Source organism: Acyrthosiphon pisum, chromosome A1, assembly GCF_005508785.2.
Source record: "Acyrthosiphon pisum isolate AL4f chromosome A1, pea_aphid_22Mar2018_4r6ur, whole genome shotgun sequence".
Classification (NCBI taxonomy): Eukaryota; Metazoa; Arthropoda; class Insecta; order Hemiptera; family Aphididae; genus Acyrthosiphon; species Acyrthosiphon pisum.
Window position 1 is genome coordinate 127,015,729 of NC_042494.1, and position 20,931 is coordinate 127,036,659.

Sequence of the window (20,931 nt, forward strand, 5' to 3'; positions counted from 1 at the left end):
ACTTACAACATTGTACATTATTTATGTGTTTCAAAAGTATTTTATACAGAAGTCGTTCAGTTTTATTACAAAAACATTTGCGTTCAACCTGTAAAAGGACTTGTGTAAGGAAAAACAACATTTTGCACGATAAATACATTATATTATAAAATCATTTATGTATAAGGAAACGTATAAAATTTAGCTATAAATTTAAATAATTATATCTATATATAATATATTATTATGTTAATGTGGTTCAAACCACGAAAATGTTATGACTAGAGATCAACAAAAAAAAAAAAAATTAAAATAATAAATAAAATAAAAAGGAAGTCTTTGTTCGTATCAGATTAAAATATCGTTCTTAATACTGACCATTTATAATTATTACAAATAATATACCTTTTCTTTATTGTGGTATAGGCACATGCACACGTACTATTTAATAACATGGAAAATGTACAAAAATTAAAATAAATTGAACACACATAGACCGACTTTAAATGACTTAATTATATGCAATTGAAACTCGTCAAAACTATACTTAGGTACCTACTTAGTTAATACACTTATTAGTTATAGTTATTAGGGACAAATTTATCTTAATCTACGATTATCTTTAATTTAATATCTCATACCATATTATTATACTGTATTAAAAAACGGTATTGTAATTCCGTGGATAGGTAATTAATATGTTCACGATCTATAATCAGATAAAATTGACTTGAAAATGTCACGTTAAAACGAAAGAAGCATTCCGTTCATTTCTAAGCGGCATTTGATTTTGTATAGTTGTGTAGGTCAAAAATAACTGCTAAACTAAAAGTATTGGCACTGTGAAATATAATAAAAACACGAGTATCCACTTTTCGTTTAGGTAATAGTTAATAGGTAGCAATAATAATAATAATAATAATAATAATAATTATAATAATAATGGATATGAATGGCACGCCGTAGTCTTTGCTTGTATAATGATGAAAAAATAAAAACGAACTGTGTAAATAAAATATAAAATATCCTAGTTTTATGGCCCTATATACTCGTTCGGTTCGAATCGTGTCTACATTTATACTCCAGACCGTTTTGGTAATCGATAATATGTCATAAAACTATAATAGTTATAATCATGACAATAATAATAATAAATAATAATAATATCGTGAACGCCGTATACGTGTAAGCAGAGTTTTCGTCTCCGTCGGACATATTAATATTACATTATTATTATATAATAGGTATAATATGCGTATAATATAATAGTAATAATAATAATACTGTGCTCGATGATCGCCGCCTCGTACGACCACCGATCGCTTTTGGCCGCATAATATAATATTAAATTAATTTGATTAATTAATTAATTAATTAAAATTAAAATGATTAATTTAATCAAACATATTATTATTATAATATTTAGTATTATTGTGTGCGTTGTTATGGCGTTACCACGTCCAATATTATCCCTTGCATCGGCACACACGTACCGCAGTAACCACCGCATCTGCCAGCTATTTTCATGTTTTCCTGTAAATATTTGTAAGCATTCGTGTTATTAATTTTCTAACGTTTTTAGGACGTGCTCGGACAGTGTGCACGGAAAGGACTGTAAGCCGAGAACGAACAAAAAAACAGAAAAAATGATTTTAAAAACGAACAATAAACAATATAAATAGCGAGTGTAATAATTATTATTACTGCGGCCGGGACACCACTACGGTGTGGGAACACTGATAATGTCGATTGTCTCGGTGTAGTTAAATTTTGTTGTGAAAACATAATATATAATAATATAATATATAATAATATATAATGACTACAGAACACGTCAACCTGTTGTACCTATACATATAATATGCGCGGTCTTCAGTCGAATAATATCGTGAACATTGTTATTATAATGATACGATCCAAAGCGGGATTATAATACTATAAGTGACGTTTGGTTCGGGGTAAATTTGAGCAATATCAGCCTCGCTGTATATTATTGTGATGAGACTACGAGAGCTAAGAGGAATTTTCGAAAGTGAAAAAAAAAGGAAAAGATTTCCGTGGCGATAATAACAAAATATATAATAATAGTATCGTCGTTACCTCAATCTTGTTCACCCAAAACGACGTGTTCGACCCTTTGCCCACCCAAGTGGTATCGTGCGATATTCTCATGCCGGTGCCCGACAAGTCGATGCTGAACCTGCCCTGCGGACAACCCCTCTTTGAGTTGCTGTAACAGTCGCCGGCTTCACCAAAGGGTACGGGTTTGCCTTTGATTTGTTTGGAGAACGTATAATCCTTTGCTGTAAATTTCCAACGAACATTTTAAAACGCCGCCGATGAACGATAATATAATAGCTGTTATTATATTATTATAATGTGATATTATATACAGCAAGTGGTTCGGAACAATGTTGTATAATATGTTGTAACTGATAATTTGTTGAAATTAAAATGTCAATTATAGGGTAAAATTACGTTTCAATAACCCTTTCCCGAGATAAGGTAGCATGGCTACAGGATAGTTTTCCTATATGCAAGGAAAATATTGAGGAATCATGGATATGTTTTTTTGGTATAGTGCGCAGACAGAAAAATATCTAGTAGCATAATATGCTATTATAGATCGGTTTTTAGAATAATAATATTGTTCATTTGCGTTTCTATAGCGATAAACAAAACGTTACGCAAAATCGGTTAGAAGAAAGCCATAATACGCTACTTGATCTACAAGGAAAATCTACGAATCATAAACATATTTTTGTTAATAAGTGAAAACCATGAAAACGAAGTCCTTACAAAAAATCGGTCAGAAACAAAAAATCTTGTATCCAGCCCAAAATACATATTAATTATGTTGAAAAGTTGCATCCAGCTCGAAAACATATCTATGTTAAAAAAATAATATATAATCTGAAGTGATGATACCTAACTTACACAGAAGTAATGTGACTAAAAACATACTAAATATTGTTCCGGCTGGTAAACATTTTAAAATATTGTTTAAATATTATAATGGATAGACAGTTGCAACAACATAAAATAATTTTGATAAATTGAATTAATAACTGTGTAATTACATATGAGAAAGTGAGAACATAAATTATCCGAATCAGCCCCCGAGGAGAGGACTACGAAGTTTTCAAAAGTTTACTTTGAGTGGCGACACGAGTAATATTTTGGTGGGCGTTAATCCCCAACCAAAGTCGCATGTTGGAATAAAAAAATATCGTTTAATTATTGTTCAAAAACATAATAATTATTTTAATTTATCAATATAATATCGTATCGCAGGGAATGAACAACAATTATTATTATTATATTATAGGTATTACTCCGCAGAAATATATTATGATTTTATTGTTCCGAAATTGTCTAATCGCGTGAATCACTTACGTCATAAATCATAATAATATTGCACTTATAAAAACGGAGTAATGTCGGAAGTTTGGAACAATCGTAGTTGTTCCGCAAAATTGTGTACCACTGCTGGTACACAATTTATACTGATATACAATGGTATTGTACTATTGTCTATTATGTATTATTACCATTTATCATAATAATATCATACAATATAATAATACACTAATATCTTGCGTGCAGATCACTTACAATCGACCCTCAACGAAGTGATGTTCAGACGGATCTTGAGGAACACGGTGAGTCCAGACGACGGCACTGGCACGTTGTCGCACGGGCAGTTTTGACGGCGTTCGCCGTTGAACGGACACGTGCTCGGGTCTTTGAGTCTGTAAACACAAACCGTCGGAGATTACGACTCGCGATCATATAAAATTGACCGCGTGCGGTATATACGTTACCGTGACCATTTAATAGGTATAATACCAATATTATCATCAAAAACGAGCATAAATAACCAAAGTAAACAAGTTTAAACACGACTCTAACCTGCGGTGGTGTCAATATATAACATTGCTTGAACATGCTTGGCACAGTTGAACGTGTTTACATGAAATATATAAATGCAACGGAAACCGTGTAAACACAAATCGGGGATCGGCAGTTTGATTGTGACTCGGGTGAGTTTATATTAATATGTAAATTATATTTGAACAGTTACTATTGTTACCTACAGGCTACAACTACTGCAACTGTCAGATGTAAGTATAGCATGTTCAAGTTACTCCGAAAATTCTACCTAATATTAAATTACTTTTAGGATATACCAGATACCTACAACTGCTATAATAGCATCGAAAATAAATAGTGTTACAGTAGAACTTCCATATAACGATCACCAAAGGGACTGTAAATAATGACCGCTATTTAGAGGTGCCCGTTCTACAGAGGTAGAATAACACTAGGAAAGACCAAAAAAATTGACCGTTACATAGAGGTGACCGTCCTATAGAGGTGACCGTTAACGGAAGTTTTACTGGCGATTGTAAACTCCGCCAGAATACCGGATAGATAAAAAGGTAATGAAAAGGTTTAATGTAAACTCCACGAGTTTTATTTTCTTACCTGTAATGGGTATTTGAAAACTCCACCAGTATTAATTAGGTCTTCCTTATATATAAAACTAAATGATATTTTTCTAGTAAGTAAACTCAAAAATTCAAAATGAAAATGAAATGTTAGAAAAAGCTATAAATACTAAATAATTATAGTAGTTGATTTATATTTGACTTAATGGTTTGAATATCTATTAATTGTATCTCATAATTTTAGTTTACAGTTCAAAATATTATAAGTAGGTACCAGCTATTATAACATATTAATGTCATAATAACATAATATTATATCTACATATTATTTTTTGATTATTATAGTTATCACAATTGTCTATCATTATTTTTTAACATCATACTGGTCATTGCAATTTGTATGATTTGTTCGAACATTTATTATTTTTATTTTTAAGTTTTTTATATACTTTGGTATACATATACTTAATTAATAAGGATAATAATTACTATAAAATTATGATTTTTTTGTTTAATAATAATCTGTTTATTATATTAATTGTATAGTGTATACTGTTACTTCATTTTTTTCACTGGCGGAGTTTACATGGACTCAATTTTACCTGTTTTATTTTCCTGGCAGAGTTTACACTAAAAAAAGGTTCTTGTGGCTGAGTTTACATGCGCCCGTTTTACTGTATAGTGTTTAAGTATATTTTTTAGTTTTCAATATCTATGGTCGTTGTTGAGGATACCTATAGTTTTTTAATCTATTTATATAAAATATGAAATTGAAGAATACCTAAATCCGTGCTGACATGTGCTATCATAGACACAAAATATATTATATATATTATTATTTAAATTAGCATAATATAATATTAAGTTGAGTTAAATTATATTATTAATTATTAAGAGCTCGGTGCTTAAAATTTGATTAATTTGACTATTGCGTTAATGATTGAATATTTGAATGGTACCTACGTTTTAAAATTTAGGCAGTGTAGTACGTCATACTAGTAGGGTGGCCATACGTCATACGCAATGAAAAAAATCGATTTTTGGTTGAAACTATCAAATCAATTATAATTGTAATTACTTATCTTGTAATGAGTTTTATAATATTCTATTAAAAGAAACTAAGTTACTCGATGAAATCAGTTCAGCACAAAAGTATACAAAAACATCAAAAGAAGAAATTACCTAACCTGCCATCGTCATCAAAATAATTTTTTTTTGGATTTTTGTGTACATATTATACTTATTAATATTTTATTTGTATTTAAAAACTATTATACAGCATACATTACAATACCATATATAATATTATGTCTTATACCTAGACTGCCATACCGTCTCCGCTCAGAATCGTTTTTCTTATACAATGATATTATATTATTGAATTCAAATTTAATACCATCCATTATACAGTGACCCACTTGTAATCTAGCTACTGTACAGCAGAGCGACATCCACTTACCCACCTTTTTTATTTTTTATTAATATATTTAGTTAAGTAACTTAAGTGTCACGTATTTTTATTTTATTTTTATGGTCACCCTACATACTAGTCCTAAAACAACAATTAGGTATTAGTGTATAACCTAAACGAACATGGAGGTAATAGTTCACGCTTCATTTCAATTAACTAATGCATTTTTTTTAAACAAAATATGTATTAAATTGGTACTTCTATACTTTTTCACAGTAAAATTTTATAATATTACTCTATACTATTGGTAGTATTATGAAAAATATAGGATTATTATTAAATTAGGTATACCTACTTACTGTTTGATTCATAAATCAATGAAGTACACAATATTCTGGGACCAAGAGAAATGGAGAAATGGTAATACAAGGTAATATCTAATATTATTTATTACCATAGCTTATCTGGTATTATCTTATCTGCAGTTGGTTAAACTAAAGCAGTCTGTTTAAACGTTAACACAGTTACTGTGCCTACGATCAGTCGTATAAAACAAGCACGACGCGCGTTTTGTCGACCGACATTTACCTCTGTTCGTAGATCTCGGAATAGTTTTCGGTGTCCTTGGACAAGGTCAGATACTCGACGGGATTGCCGGACCGCATGCCGTGACAGTAGACGGACACGTTACGCCCGAGCACGTTGATCACGTAATCCTTGTCCACGAGGGCGGCGGCGGACTGCGGCGATTGTTTGTGCAGGATGTCGGCGCAGGACGCGTGACCGGCGCATCGGCGCTGGTTGCACTTTCGCTTCCTGGGCGGACGGGCGGCCCAGTCGCAGTGCTTGCGGCGCACCTTCTTGGCGGCCGCCCTGTGGAAGCAGAACACCCGCCTCGTCTGCCGGCCCTTCTTGCCGCACGAGTGCGAACACTCGCGCCACACGTCCGGCAGCCAGCCGTAATCGTCGGCCGCGGCCGTGGCCGCAGCTGCGGTGGCCGCCACCGACGTCGCGAAGACGCAGGGCCGCTGTTGCGGGCACGGTCTCTGCGCGGCCGGTGGTCGGCCCGCGGCCGCGTCGCACCTCTGGTCGTCGGCCGCCGTGTCCCTGCCCCCCGGATCGGTGCCGTGCCGCCGGCAGCTCACCCGCCTGTTCTGCGTGCCCGGGCCGCACGTCGCCGAACACGCCGACCACTGCGACGTCTTCCATCTGTACTCTGTCGTGGCCGTCATCGTCATCGTCGTCGTCGTCGTCGTGGCCGCAGTCGTGGTGGTGGTGGTGGTGGCCACAGTCGTCGGTCTGGCGCACGGCACGAACGTCCGGCACGGTTGCTCGGCCGCCGGTTTTACCAGTCCGTCGCACTGCACAGCCGCCAGTATGACGCCGTCGTTGTTCTGGCACTGCACCTGCCGATGTTGGTGTCCCTTGCCACACGTCACGTTGCACTGTACGGTCGTGCAAACAAACAATCAGGTACACAAACGTTAATTGCGTGGTAGATAATTAGTTCTTTTACAAATCGCGAAGGTATGGTTGTACGTATAATTATTGGAATGATAGGAATAATGGTAGATTGTCGAACTGCACCGGATAGGTATATGGTTATACCTAAACCAAAATGTTCGAATTGCACTCGATGCGAACGTCGACGTTATTGCACGAAGTAATTAGTTTAGAAATAACCCTAACCACTTATTTTTTAAATATGTAGTACTTTTTATAGATAGGTACAGCTTTACATCCGTGTAATATTTAAATTGTAGCTATATTATTTTCAATTTTAAAAAAATCGTTTTTATACTAATGTTTTTAAATATTATTGTTGCTTTACATATTATTATTATTATTATTATTATTATAATGACAAAAATACATTTTAGATACCTATTACAAATGAAAATTATTTTGCATAATTACAAAATTATTTATTAATTAATAGGTTTTACATAAGGAACGAGTGTAATTTAACATTTCCTTTTATGAACGCGAGCGCAATTTTACCGAACATTACCTTTTTCTGTCTGATTGCAATAATTCGACAAAAATAAGTGCAATTCGACCTTCCCGAATAATGATGATATGACTTGTAATGCGATAACGTGTCGCCAAGAATTAAATTATCATTAATTATTTATTTAATATTATATTAGTGTGTAGTTGGTCGGGTCCCACGTTTCTTTCGAATACGGCAGCTGGACCCACACCTTTTTTCTTTCTTTTTTTTTTTATAATTCTGGCAAAGTGTATTAAATATAAGTAGAAAGGATCACATTTTTGAATTATTGACATTAACATAAATTAGAGTTTATATTTTATAACATTTAGTATTAGATCTTCGTCATATTTTTCCTACCTATAGTTATAATTGTGGGATTCAACTTTTAGTGTTGTGAGAGACTATATTATAATTATTTATAAAAGATTAATAATATATTATAACACATTAATATACCTATGTAAAGTGTGTTGGAAGCTGTTAGGTCAATTCGAATAGGAAGAAAAAATGTCAAAATGTTTCGTATGGTCTCGCAGTGACCATATATGTATAGACAGCAAATTTGTCAGTCGTGTTTGTTCGTTTTTTTTTGGCCGAGCTATACCCGCTACCGTTATTCAAGTAGATTTTACGAATTTGTTTTTGATTAATACTATTACAGGTTCGTGGTACCTATAGAGTGGACTTAAATCTTTAAATCAGTCAGTGGGTATACGGGACCTTGTAAGAATTTTGATTAACTATATACCCGATATATTTTATTCAATGTTAATATAATCCATCTATATTTTCTCAGGTATCGAATCGAAAAATTAGTATACCGAACAGCAATCCCGTAATAAAATGTCAACTTGTTGAGATCAAGGATATGTGGTACATTACCTGCATCATAACCTACCTACTTACTGATCCCCTCCAAAACTGACTATACATCTTGTCAGTACTGTATGTTTTATCTTTGTGAAATTATATTTACCATAACTAATTTAGTTGCTTTTTTATTAGTAGTTGCGACAACTACAGCGATGGACACTTAAAGACATACTTACATTATGTGGCTAGTCATTGTCATAACGACACAATCATAACACAATGTTAACTGTGAAAAAATTGATTTTTAATTAACTTTTTGATTTATTACACCAAGTATGATTAACTGCGTTTAAAATTATTTCCAGTTGGTGACTTGGTTTGTGGTTGTCTTATTATTTTTTATCAGCCTCCTCCCTACCATGAAATAAATTTACTGGGCATGTGCCTGATTGTATACAGATATCTACTACTCGATCAATTTCAACTGGAAAATATATAACAAACGAGATACAAATCCAATTCCACGCTATAACGCTAGTTTAAACGTTTTCAATTCACTTGGAATAATTTAGCATATTTTAGATATTATTGCATAATATAAATGTATTTTATGATGTTTCTGTGTTTAGTTGGAAGAGCAATCTTTGTTACACGCAAGTAGGTACCTATATAATACCTACACTGTACCTAAAATCTACATAGATATACATAATATATATTTATTTAAAATTGTTGGGTAAACGACAGAACAGTATATTCAATTTAATTTAGCGTTATTTTGTTAGAATGTATTTTATATTTTTATTTGTATGTTAAAAAAACTTGTTATTTTAATGAGCTAAAAAGCTTTACCATTCATTAATTTTATATGTATAGATTTATTATTTTATTTTCAATAAAATTGAAGAATTGTTTTTATTTCTGGGAATGACTAGAAATAAGTGATATTTTTTAAAACCCTGGGAACCTAACCTGTACAAGATCAGTAAGTTATATCATTCAATATGCTATGTTTTCGTTTACTTATTATTATACTCTAATAAAGATATACAATTCACAAGTTTACACTAAAGTAAATGAGCGACCTGTAAAATATTGACCAAAATCGCAAATAGGTACATAATGTACATTTATAGTATATGCCTGTAGGCTATAGTATACTATTATAGGCAAACTACATTTGAGCACGTAATATGATTTATTAATTATTAATAGAGTATAGTAAAATACCTTGTTAAGATAATATTATGTCAACTACAATATTTATCGCTTTTTAATTTTTATAAACGTGCCATATTCTGTCTTATCAATATTTTTTTTATGTATTTTTGTTATAATGGCATAGGAATATTAAAATTTCCATATTTTCAATATTTTTTGAATCTATATATTAGAAAAAAAAGCTTATAAAATAGGTAATTGATCATACGTACGTTATCGATGTAATAGGTACCTTAATAAAACTTAAAATGTGCAAATTGCTTAAATATTCTAAAATAAATTAATATATATATATATATAAATATATATGGAAAATTATGAAATTGAACAGTTTGATGTAGGTAATAAATTGATTAAAATTGGAATAGAAAAACGGTAGTGATAACGAGCGTAACAAAGTTTGAAATTTTACACTGTACACAAAAATATTATCCGTATATTATAATCTTTACAATAAGCTTGTGATTCACTATAGGTTACCACGAAAATTATAATACCATAGTATTATATTTTAAATCAAACAAAACTTTTACGATTGCATAGTGCGATAGACAATAAAAGAGGGCACATTTCAAAATAATATAATATGTAATACATGCAATTATAAAAAACACGCACTTATTAATGAAAAAAAAAAAATTGTTTACCAAGTTGTATACCTAAGTTCTTGGTTTCTATGAAACATATAACGTATTACTTAGCAGTTAGTATATTGGTTTGAATGATCATTGAAAAATATAAAATTTCTATAACTCTCAGCTCTATACTCAAGACCTAACTCGTCTTTTTTTTTTTTTTATAATTTACTGGATTTATATTTGAGTTTGGTTAATTAAATTTATTGGATGGATTAAATCAAGTTCAATATTGATTTATAAATAAATAAAGAAGTCAACTTTTTTGTCTCCATAAAAAAATATATGTTTATATTTTAGAATATTGTTTTAATATGGTATATACAATTGAACAGTTTTAAATAACTATCATAATCGTATGATATTATATAATTACGTGATCGTAAATAATTCAAAAGATTTTTACCTTTGACCACTCCCCGAAGTTCCAAGCTATTGTCACGTACGACGGTTGACCTTTGCACGGTTGTTCGTTACAAGGAATTGAAGTCGACGGTTTAGGTTCCACGCACATTTCTTCATCGAATAGTTCTCTTGTCCCGTCAAACGGTTGACATACCACTTTCCTTTCTTTTATGCCACCTCCGCACAATTCTGAACACTGGAACCGATGCATTGTGTAATGTTATTGGGCTTGTCCAAACAAACGTTTCGAAAAGAAAAATATACGGTAGGTATGGAATATCGCAGTGTAGGTACGCATTTGTAAGGTTAGGTTGTTGAGTTATATTGGACTCGTAAATATTGTTACATTCAATGATTTCAATCGTATATATAATTGGCGAGTGCTTACTTCTCCCCACGATCCTGTTCTCCAAGTCGACACCGGCTTACAGCTTTTGTGGCTCTCGCACAACCTTCGGGCTTCAGGTTTTTCTCTGTGCACCACGCAGTGGGTTTCGTCCACGAGTTTACCACTGGCCGAAGACACACAAGTCACCTCGCGCTCCTCAAAACCCTAAAAATTACGATTCAGGTTTAAATCAAATATGACACTCGAATATATTTATATAAGAACACGAAAAACGTTTGTTTATATTATTATAATATATAGGTACTTTGCCACATTCAGCCGAACATTCTTTCCATTCGTCAGCCCGCCACGTAACGCACATCGGAGCGGTACACACTTCGACGCGTTTCGGTTGGTTCTTTGACTTGCAAAGGTTCCACGAAACTGGCTTGGCACTGATCGTATTTATGCAGTCTATGGTTCGCCTTCTGTAACCGTTGCCACACGATGCCGAGCACTGAAAGTGAAATAATTTATGTACACGCACGTCATAATATAATACCCACATTAATTGTATATCGGTAAAATGTCGCCGAGGTGGTTAAATTTTCACATTGGTAAATAACATATCATAATAATTTTGATATTTATAATATTATAGTAAATTGGGTCGGATTGTCATTATGGTATATTAATATGGTAACTTACACTTGACCAGTGGTCTGTTCGCCATGCATAGAACTTGTTGCTATGTATAAAGTTTGTGTCATGTCCATTACTCAGGATTTCATTTTCGTGTATCTCGTTGTCCACACCTGCTGGACATGGGTGTAAAGTGCATTTTTCTTCTTCGAGTGGTTTCGCGATCAATGCACATGCAGATTCGTCTGGTACATTACATCTCACCATACGCCTCACTATCCCAACGCCACATGTAACAGAACACTAAAAAAAAAATTGCATTATGTCGTGATGTTTATTATTTAGCATTAATATAATTTATTTGATACAACTAATTTATAGAAAAAACCGTATATCTTATGACAAGTTTAAACATTAGTGCTACTCTTTTACCGACAGTGATAAAATATTTATAAAACATTACGGTGCATAATATTAATAATTCACTTTTATAATATAAATAATATTTTACTTAAAAGCCAGTGTCTGTCTTAACAAATGTATAACATATGTCGTTTCATTGAAAATATGAACACCAAATGGTAATTTTGTACGTATTGCGGACTGAAAATATTGCATGCGTGTTTTACTTTAAGTAAACTATCTATTTTTCAGAAAATTGTTTATTTGGCAGTATATTTTTAAAAATATGAACTTTAACATAATATTCTCATGAGTTATAAAATCTTAAAATGTGTACTAAAAATAAAACAGTGTGTGTCATTTAAATTAAGATATAATGTAATTTGTAATACAGATGTATAATAGTACGTAATCATTTTAATTAGGTAGTTTTCTTGTACAGCTAAAAATTTAAAAAGTTCAATGTTTTATTTACAATTTTTGATAGATAAGATTAATATCGATCAGCCTTATTTTTTAGCTGAGCATTTACACTTTTACCTATGTGTAAGTGAACTATTATTATTATTTTACAATAGATTAGTAGTCCAGCGTATATTTAGTCAACATTTTAGCTGTTGCAAATCTAAAATAAAATTAAGTGAAATATAGCATATTAAATGAATCGTAAAAATATATTTTACCTGAGACCAAAGACCTGTTGTCCAAGCTGGACATGGCTTCATGGAACATGTTTCTTTGGTGGCTGGCATATTTGAACCACAATATTCTGCAGCTAACACCCTACCGTTGTCCATACGGCACCACACGGAACGCTCGATTTGTCCTTCGCCACAAGTCACCGAGCACTAATAATATGGGGAACACACGTTATTGAAACAAAAAAAAAAAAATGATTTATTCTAAATCAACCCTCACCGATGACCATTCTCCGACGGACCACTGAGGACATTTATCTGTCCCACACACTCTGGTAATTATTTTCTCGCTTTCATTACACGACGTTTCGTCTCTGGGTTCACCATTGTCATTTACACAGCGTGCTTCCCTGTGCTGAACGCCTGACCCGCAGGTCTTAGAACACTAGACACAAGATACATATAATTACATGGATATTATTTCAATCCAAAATTATTATGATAATTTTATTGTTGAAGTTATCAAAGAAAGTATAATAGGTACAAAATATAAATTAAAATGGACGTTGAAGGAAACAATTATGCATTTTAATTAGTAAGTATATATTACAATAAAAATATATGATTGTGTTGAACTTGCTAGAGAAATAAATAACGGGCGTGTTGACAAATATTTTGTCATTATGTAAAATAGAGTTAGGGCGTTGAAGATTGTTGGAGAAGACGTGTGTTAACAGATGAAATTAAAAAAAAAATGCTAATAAACGATCGTAAGATGAGATGTGCACATGGTGTTCACAAAAGTTACAATACCAGCACGATTGTAAAAAAAAATAAAACAGGACCACTTAGAGAATGTATTGCACTGAGAAAATTTAAAAAAATTATAAGAGAGTTATAGCACAAATAAAGAATTGAAAGAAACACCGAAAAACCGATTAGAATGGAGAATTAACAAACATATAATGGTCACAAAAAAATTGCAATGTTTCACGAAACAAGTTAATCTTACGGGAGTCCATTCTGTGAACGACCATCTTGATTCCAAACATTTTCCGTCACAAGGAATAGTATTGGCAGGTTTTGGTAGATGAGAACACATAGTGTCCGATATTTGAGAGGGTGTTCGTTTATCGTATTCCTGAACGCACGCAACGCTCTGGGTCCGTGTGCCTGGGCCACACTGAGCAGAACATTCAGACTGACTTACTGTCTTCCATCTACACAAAGACAATATTATTAATTAGGTATTATAATCCAAAAATTGCAAATACATAACTGATTTTATTACGCCGCGGAAATAATAATACAATTTTAATAGGTATAATAACCCTTCGCAAAAATAGATATGAAATCGCAATACATCAATTACATCGATTTTATTTATGTGCATATTTTTTTTATTATTATTAACTTATTCTAACATATACCATTATACCTCAATCGTTGTATTTGTATTAAATATTTTTTTTAAAAAATCTAGGCAATTACTTGATGGTGCAGTGGAGATTGCACGGTTGCTTTTTCGTGCGGGGTGCGTCGTGTTCATTACAATAACCTCGGGCTTCTTCGCCAGTTTCTTTTCTGACGCACACGTAAATCTTCGTCTGTTCACCTGAATCACGGAAAATCGATTATATTATAGCAAAACACGACATATTTTGTCGGCAAAGCAAACAATAGGTTATATTGCACGCGACCGCCGCCGTATCCTCATACCCGAGCACATCTTATCGCACTGTCCCCATTCGTCGGTCAATGCCCATACGTAGATGTCCCGTTTGTCTCGCATCACAGTGTATTGGTATTCAATATCCGGAGCGTACGAGTTTCCGATCGACAACAACTGCGAAAAGAAAATGCAACTATCGTTAACAACATGACATAATAATACGACATCGATCGTCGGAAAATTCCCGAGTTTCGGTACAAAAATATTATATTATTGACGGCCGTGGGACTCGATGCATATTTTGCATTTTGTCTGTTTGAAAAGAAGTATACGCCAATGTGATAAATCCGATTGGATACCCACGAATGATGTTGCATGGATTTAACATTTTAAGAAACTAAAGTGCACATTTTTGTTTTTTTATATACAATATATGCATGCCCGCTTTAAATATTCATTTAGTTTTTATTGCCCACGTATTTTACAACCTTTTTATAATTTAATTTTTAATAATGTTAATAATCGAGTTTTTAGACATATTATTATTAATTATTCTTGACGGGATGCAATGAAATACTCAGCATTTTGTAATATGTAAAAACGTATCGAATATTAAGATGGATAATAATATCCTACAATTCTTTACATTTAAAAAATGCATATTTTTTTAACGTTTTCTCCTCTCTATTATCAATTCATTCGGTGTAAATGTAAAATAATATATTTTTATTTTTAACTGCATTTTTCCACTAGTATTGCTGCATTATTCACTGCTTATATTATCGATGGTGCATATGTGATTGTATTTTTAATTTTTAAGTGTATATTTTAAGAATTCTGCAATATTATAAGATATATTTAACGATTTTTTTCACAACTGACTAGTGTTATTTTCATCGATAAATAGGCAAAATTTAAATAATTTAAACTTTTATTGTCAGATTAAAAAGATTAAACAACTATCAGGCCTAAAATATAAAGTTTGGTTTGACCGTTACAAAAATATTTTTCAAATTTCTCAGTGGTGTATTACTATATTATTCATTTTCTTAAAACATGAAGTGGCAACAGTTTACAGACAAAAAATGTTTTATATTAACATATCCAAATTATAAAACTCTTTTTATCAAATTTTAATTGGCTATAAAATATAAACAAGTAATTATTATAATGTAAGTTATGATGATATATTACCTATAAATGAAAATAATATGTAGGTATTTGTGCAAAGAATGCGGATGTAATGTAATTTGCACCAAATTTGCAAACCCAAAGTACAAAAAAAATATTAACCATACAATTATATATGGACGCAATGAAGAAGTTTTTTTTTTTGGGGGGGGGGGGCTTAGCCCGTTTGTTTTATTCGTAGCTCTCGCCCCAATTTTTTTTAATCATAATTCATATAAAACCTAAGCGATCAGAGTGTGTGCTGCGCTGATACAATATTCCAGCCACCCCAGAACAATTTCCCTGGTCCCGAACTCTGCTGATTATCGCGATATTTCATATTTCTCGTACTGTGGATAAATAACTGAAATATTATGTACCTCGACGGTGACGTCTTTGTTGAGCGGTTTGGACGAGTTGATGCGCTCGACGGGCGCGTCCGACCCGCTGTACTCGATGGTCGTGCCACCGTACACTATGACCTTGTTGAACGTGCTCAGCACGTAGTTGCCGTTGAGTACGTACTCGCCGGTCACGCTGTCCACCAGCGCCAGGTAATTGTCGTCCTTGCTGGACCCGTTGTGGCCGTGTTGCCGGATGTCCAGGTTGGACGACCCGGCCGGGATGCGCAACACCTTCGAGTAGCCGTTCGGCGAGCTGCTGTTGTGCGTGCCGGCCACCTGTTGGCAGCTGGAATTGTTGCCGCCGCACACGCCGCACATGTCCAGCTGGCTGTCCGAGCCCAGCGCGTGGTCGCAGCCCGCCTTCTCGCACATACCATTCACGCATATGTCGTACTTGTCCGGGGCGCACGGTGTACCGTCCACCACCTTCTCCTTTAGCTGATAGTAAGCGGTGGACGCGGCCACGCGGCAGAACAACCTGCACCGTTCTTCGTCGTCTGCCCGCGACGGAACGACAAACATTAATATCATTAATTGGTACACTGTACAGCACAAAATAGGTACGTTCCACGATCGTTTTGGTACTACAGTATAATAGTATGACACAACTGAATATAGTACTAGGTACGTCATCATAGTACTATAGTACCGAAACAACATTACGAGAACGACCGAAACGAAATGATTAATATTAAAATAAGTCGAATGGATTAGGTCGAATAATAAAAACCGCAGGTAAGTCGATCTGCTGATTGGAGTAGGACGTATCAAGTTTACAAGAAATACCTGCACACGACACCTATGTACAGTCTGAGAAGGAAAGCGCCAATTTTAAATTAAAAAAGCCAGGTAAGTCACTCAGCTGCTGTATGCCTGTTTAGTAATTGTGCACCACATATAGTCATTAAATAAGTCACTGTAATATATGACGTGTTAAATTTGAATAAAACTGCGATGGAATCATTTATTCAAATTATGATAAATGACCAATAATTATCAACATTTAATATTGAACTTCAATCACTCATCGAAATGTGTAGGTATGTGTGGCTTTATGCTACACTTTTTTTTGAAATACCTACCGGTAACACAATTTATGAGGAATAAATTATTGTATTAAATCTCTAAGCTTTTTTAATGTCAACAAAAATGTCATCACACATAAAACGAAAATTTCCAATGTCTAGGTATAGCACAAAAATTATTTAAATATTTTGAAATTGAAACCATGTCTAGAAAATATTAATACAAATAAATTAAGTGAAAAATTCAAGTATATCTAACGTTATTCATTTTTGAATAAAAAACAAATTCGATTTGGTCGAAAACTATCGGGTTTGAATAAAAATTCCGAATTTTCCAAATTTTTTTATTGTTTTTCCCGATTAATTTTAAAAGTATCTACCTATACTATGAGTATTCTTCACTTTTGACTTCACCAAAGGTCCAACTAGATTTGATTCCCTACCGTTGAAGTTTATAATCATAGAATTTTTATAGCTCCAAATGGTGATAAAAAATATACAACAAATAATGAAAAAAACCCCCACATCATTTTAAAACTAATACATTCTCTGAATCTAAAATACATAAATTATGTATTTATATATTTTTCAAGGATGTTATTATTATAAACAAAAACTGTCTCACTAAACGAAAATTATAAATAAAGTGATTTATTAATGTTTATATAATATTATATCGTTATACTATATAGTATATACACATAATTTTAATTTTATATTAATTTGTTGACAATGTCTTGTTTTTTTGTTCCGTTTCACTGTTTCTATTTAGATTTGTTATTATTTACATAAGTGGGTTACGCGTTAATAAATTAAAATCAACTGCACTCAGACGCATTAAGAGTACCACCTAGCCTTGCGGTAATTTATATGAAAAAAAAGAAAGAAATCTGACGCAATTTGTCAATGTAAATAAATTATGGTCAAATTACGTCCGACGAGTTACCCGATCTTATCAATTTGGAACGTGAGTAGTATTTAACACAGCATATTATAATTTTATACACCTACCTCTATGTCTTATAATGCATAACAATAACATGCGTTTTCCCTTAATGTTTGGAGGAAAACGTCGTGGTTGCAATGCTGTAGCCAGAGGGCACTGGTGGCGCAATTTCCCCCCTCCCTCCGAAATATTGTTCATGAACAATCGTATTATGAAGTAACGGGTGATAAGTACAAATTCTAAAAAACTAGAGAAAAATATTAAAGTCCCCCCCCCCCAACAATTTTCTGGTTACGGAATTGCGTGGTGGTGACGGGCGTGAGATTATTTTCCGGCTTATGTTTTTTTCAAATTACTAAAATTATTTTTGAACTTACATCCGCCGAACTTTGGAAGCCACTGAACGTCCGGCTCGAGATCTGCTATGTTGAACGTCTTGTTGTTGAACATTGCACACTGTTCGCCGCTAAAAATGCAAATGGCTCGATTAAGTCGCCGTCGGCATGAAAATATTATGTACTTGCGGGTCAGGTAAAGACGAAAAAACTCACCGGAAGTCCGGAGTGCCTGGCGGACAGTCGCTCGTCGCACAACTTCGCACCCGAACGCGTTTCCCGGTACAATATTTTCCGCCATTCGACGGCGGCGGGTCGGTACAATCTCTGTAACTCTTCTTCACGCCTCCACCGCACGTTCTTGTACATTCGCCATAACTATATGAGGATTTAAATCATATAATATATAATATTGTATAGGACCACGGCTATTCGACATTTATGGTATGTTATGTCACTATATACTCGATGAGTTGATTTTATAATAGGTATAATATTGCATTCAATGACTTACACATTGCAGTAAGCTTTTACATTATTATGATCACGTTTCAAATTATCGGAACATTTTTTTCAAATTACTGCAATAAATCGACAGTGCGCGATTTTCTCAAGGCTGTATACTTATTTCTTATTTTTGTTCTTAATAATATTATGTTATGCATATAAATATAAAAAGTAAACACAATCTTCTTAAATGTAATTTTATATTTTAAACCGTATTAACTACTCACCTACTATATATGGTATTCATATTTTATTCGATTAGAAGATCTAATAATAATATTAATAATATAATAAGCCCTATCAAATTATGCGTCACATTCAGGTTGCCACTTTAGAGCTATATTAATTATGGCGTCAACTAAAACGGTAGGTACCTATAATACTGCATAATCTACACAACTCATTGATTATTATCAAGTTTAAATGTACTTACGGTTGCCAAGATCCCCAACCGCCATCGACTGGTTTTAACGCATTTCGATCTTTGGGCACACATTTCCCTTGCTGACACCAGTTTTTACTGCTCCAGCATTGTGTTCCATCCGCCCAAGGCATGTGTTGTGTACGGCAGCCATCTTTCTCCCCGGAACCAGTGGTACACCATAATCTCTGACACACCGGCTAAGAGCATAATTATTATTAAACAAGAGAAAGTAAAATTAGTTAAAAAAATAAAATGTAATAACCACCATATAAGAACATATTTTTGATCCGGACCCGTAAATCAACTCGCATTGTTTGTCTCCCGTATAGTTTTCGCCAGGAAAATGTTTTTCTTCGGTCTGATTTTCGATCTCAAGATAGTCTTTACTAGGATCGTCTTGAAGACATCTACCGTTTCCAGCCCTGTAAATTAGTAGTTATTATTAAGTAATAACTTAAATAGCTGTCATCCGTTGTTAGTATTATTATTATCATCGTCGTAAAAACTCACTCCAAATACTCTGTCAAAAAGTGTCGGCTGCAAGCCGACCAGGTCCACGGATGCGAGTTGTGATCCAACATTCTTGACATGACGTTATGCATTCCGTCTTGCTGTTCAAAATCTTTACATTTATTGTCATCGTCGTGTGGCATATTCAACCTAAAAGATATTTTTAGCAATCATAATATAATGAAATATACAACTAAGACCGCCACCGTAAATCTATTATAACAGACGTACACGTGTCCCAATTCATGGGCAATTGTAAATGCAGCGCTGAGCCCGTTGTCCTGTACGATTGCGCAACTATTGACATTGCACATAGTTCCTAACTGTGCCAATCCGAGGGTGTTATCACATTTCTTCTGATTATGATTTCGACAGACGTGTTCTCTGTAAAACATTAAAAAAAAAGTGTATACAATAAACACGTACAGCAAAGTACGAACTATTATAGGTATTGGTACAGTAATATCTAGTAACAATGTCAAATTATCTAAAAAGCGTGACTGGTATATACAAACGCGAAGAATGCGGCTAAATACTGTAAAACAGTGCCCATATCGAAACAATTCTGGAATATCAAAATGTCTCGATCACGTCAAATATTCGTAACTGTACGACGCGTATTGTAAACTGATTGATAAATTGCGTTTGGTGTTCATTCATGAACTCTTACAGCATAGGTATAGTACAAGTCAATGAAATGGAAAAATAAAAACCGCGTGTGAATTACAACCGGTTTCGATACTATCTCCGATATGACGAACAACAAACGAGTCACCGCCCTATGACCCCGCGACATAGTCTCGCTTAGTTATTATCACTATTATTATTTATTTATTATTATTATTATTATTACTATTGTGTGTGTGTGCGTTCGTGAACGATCGTTTTGAAAATTATACTTTGACAAGAGTAATTTGTTTGTGTAATACGACAGTAATAATTCTAGTCGCCAACATACAAATAATTATTATTATATACGAACGTCACCGTCGCGGTCATCGTCTAGACAGCTCGCTC

At 33.5% G+C, this 20,931-nt stretch overlaps 2 protein-coding genes across 7 annotated transcripts in view; both read right to left on the bottom strand.

Annotated features, from left to right (window-relative positions):
* The window catches only part of LOC100166077 (voltage-dependent T-type calcium channel subunit alpha-1H), a 459,662-nt gene that overhangs the window by 340,738 nt on the left and 97,993 nt on the right, over nucleotides 1-20,931 (bottom strand). The gene's annotated exons all lie outside the window — the stretch shown is intronic.
* LOC100163063 (A disintegrin and metalloproteinase with thrombospondin motifs 9) overlaps nucleotides 143-20,931 on the bottom strand; it is a 104,340-nt gene continuing 83,551 nt past the window's right edge. The window contains exons 8-27 of one of the 2 annotated variants that reach the window (XM_029488272.1): nucleotides 20,146-20,298; nucleotides 19,915-20,064; nucleotides 19,670-19,826; nucleotides 19,414-19,601; nucleotides 18,690-18,851; nucleotides 18,516-18,604; nucleotides 16,144-16,664; nucleotides 14,641-14,767; nucleotides 14,413-14,536; nucleotides 13,934-14,141; nucleotides 13,202-13,366; nucleotides 12,967-13,131; nucleotides 11,948-12,184; nucleotides 11,565-11,756; nucleotides 11,300-11,464; nucleotides 10,913-11,107; nucleotides 6,430-7,286; nucleotides 3,595-3,731; nucleotides 2,080-2,282; nucleotides 143-1,512 (exon numbers count right to left, since the gene is read on the bottom strand). In XM_029488272.1, coding sequence (XP_029344132.1) covers nucleotides 1,423-1,512; nucleotides 2,080-2,282; nucleotides 3,595-3,731; nucleotides 6,430-7,286; nucleotides 10,913-11,107; nucleotides 11,300-11,464; nucleotides 11,565-11,756; nucleotides 11,948-12,184; nucleotides 12,967-13,131; nucleotides 13,202-13,366; nucleotides 13,934-14,141; nucleotides 14,413-14,536; nucleotides 14,641-14,767; nucleotides 16,144-16,664; nucleotides 18,516-18,604; nucleotides 18,690-18,851; nucleotides 19,414-19,601; nucleotides 19,670-19,826; nucleotides 19,915-20,064; nucleotides 20,146-20,298 — 4,285 coding nt within the window. In that variant the 3' untranslated portion in view covers nucleotides 143-1,422. The remainder of the gene's footprint in view (nucleotides 1,513-2,079; nucleotides 2,283-3,594; nucleotides 3,732-6,429; nucleotides 7,287-10,912; nucleotides 11,108-11,299; nucleotides 11,465-11,564; nucleotides 11,757-11,947; nucleotides 12,185-12,966; nucleotides 13,132-13,201; nucleotides 13,367-13,933; nucleotides 14,142-14,412; nucleotides 14,537-14,640; nucleotides 14,768-16,143; nucleotides 16,665-18,515; nucleotides 18,605-18,689; nucleotides 18,852-19,413; nucleotides 19,602-19,669; nucleotides 19,827-19,914; nucleotides 20,065-20,145; nucleotides 20,299-20,931) is intronic. The other variant, XM_029488271.1, reaches the window with a different exon arrangement.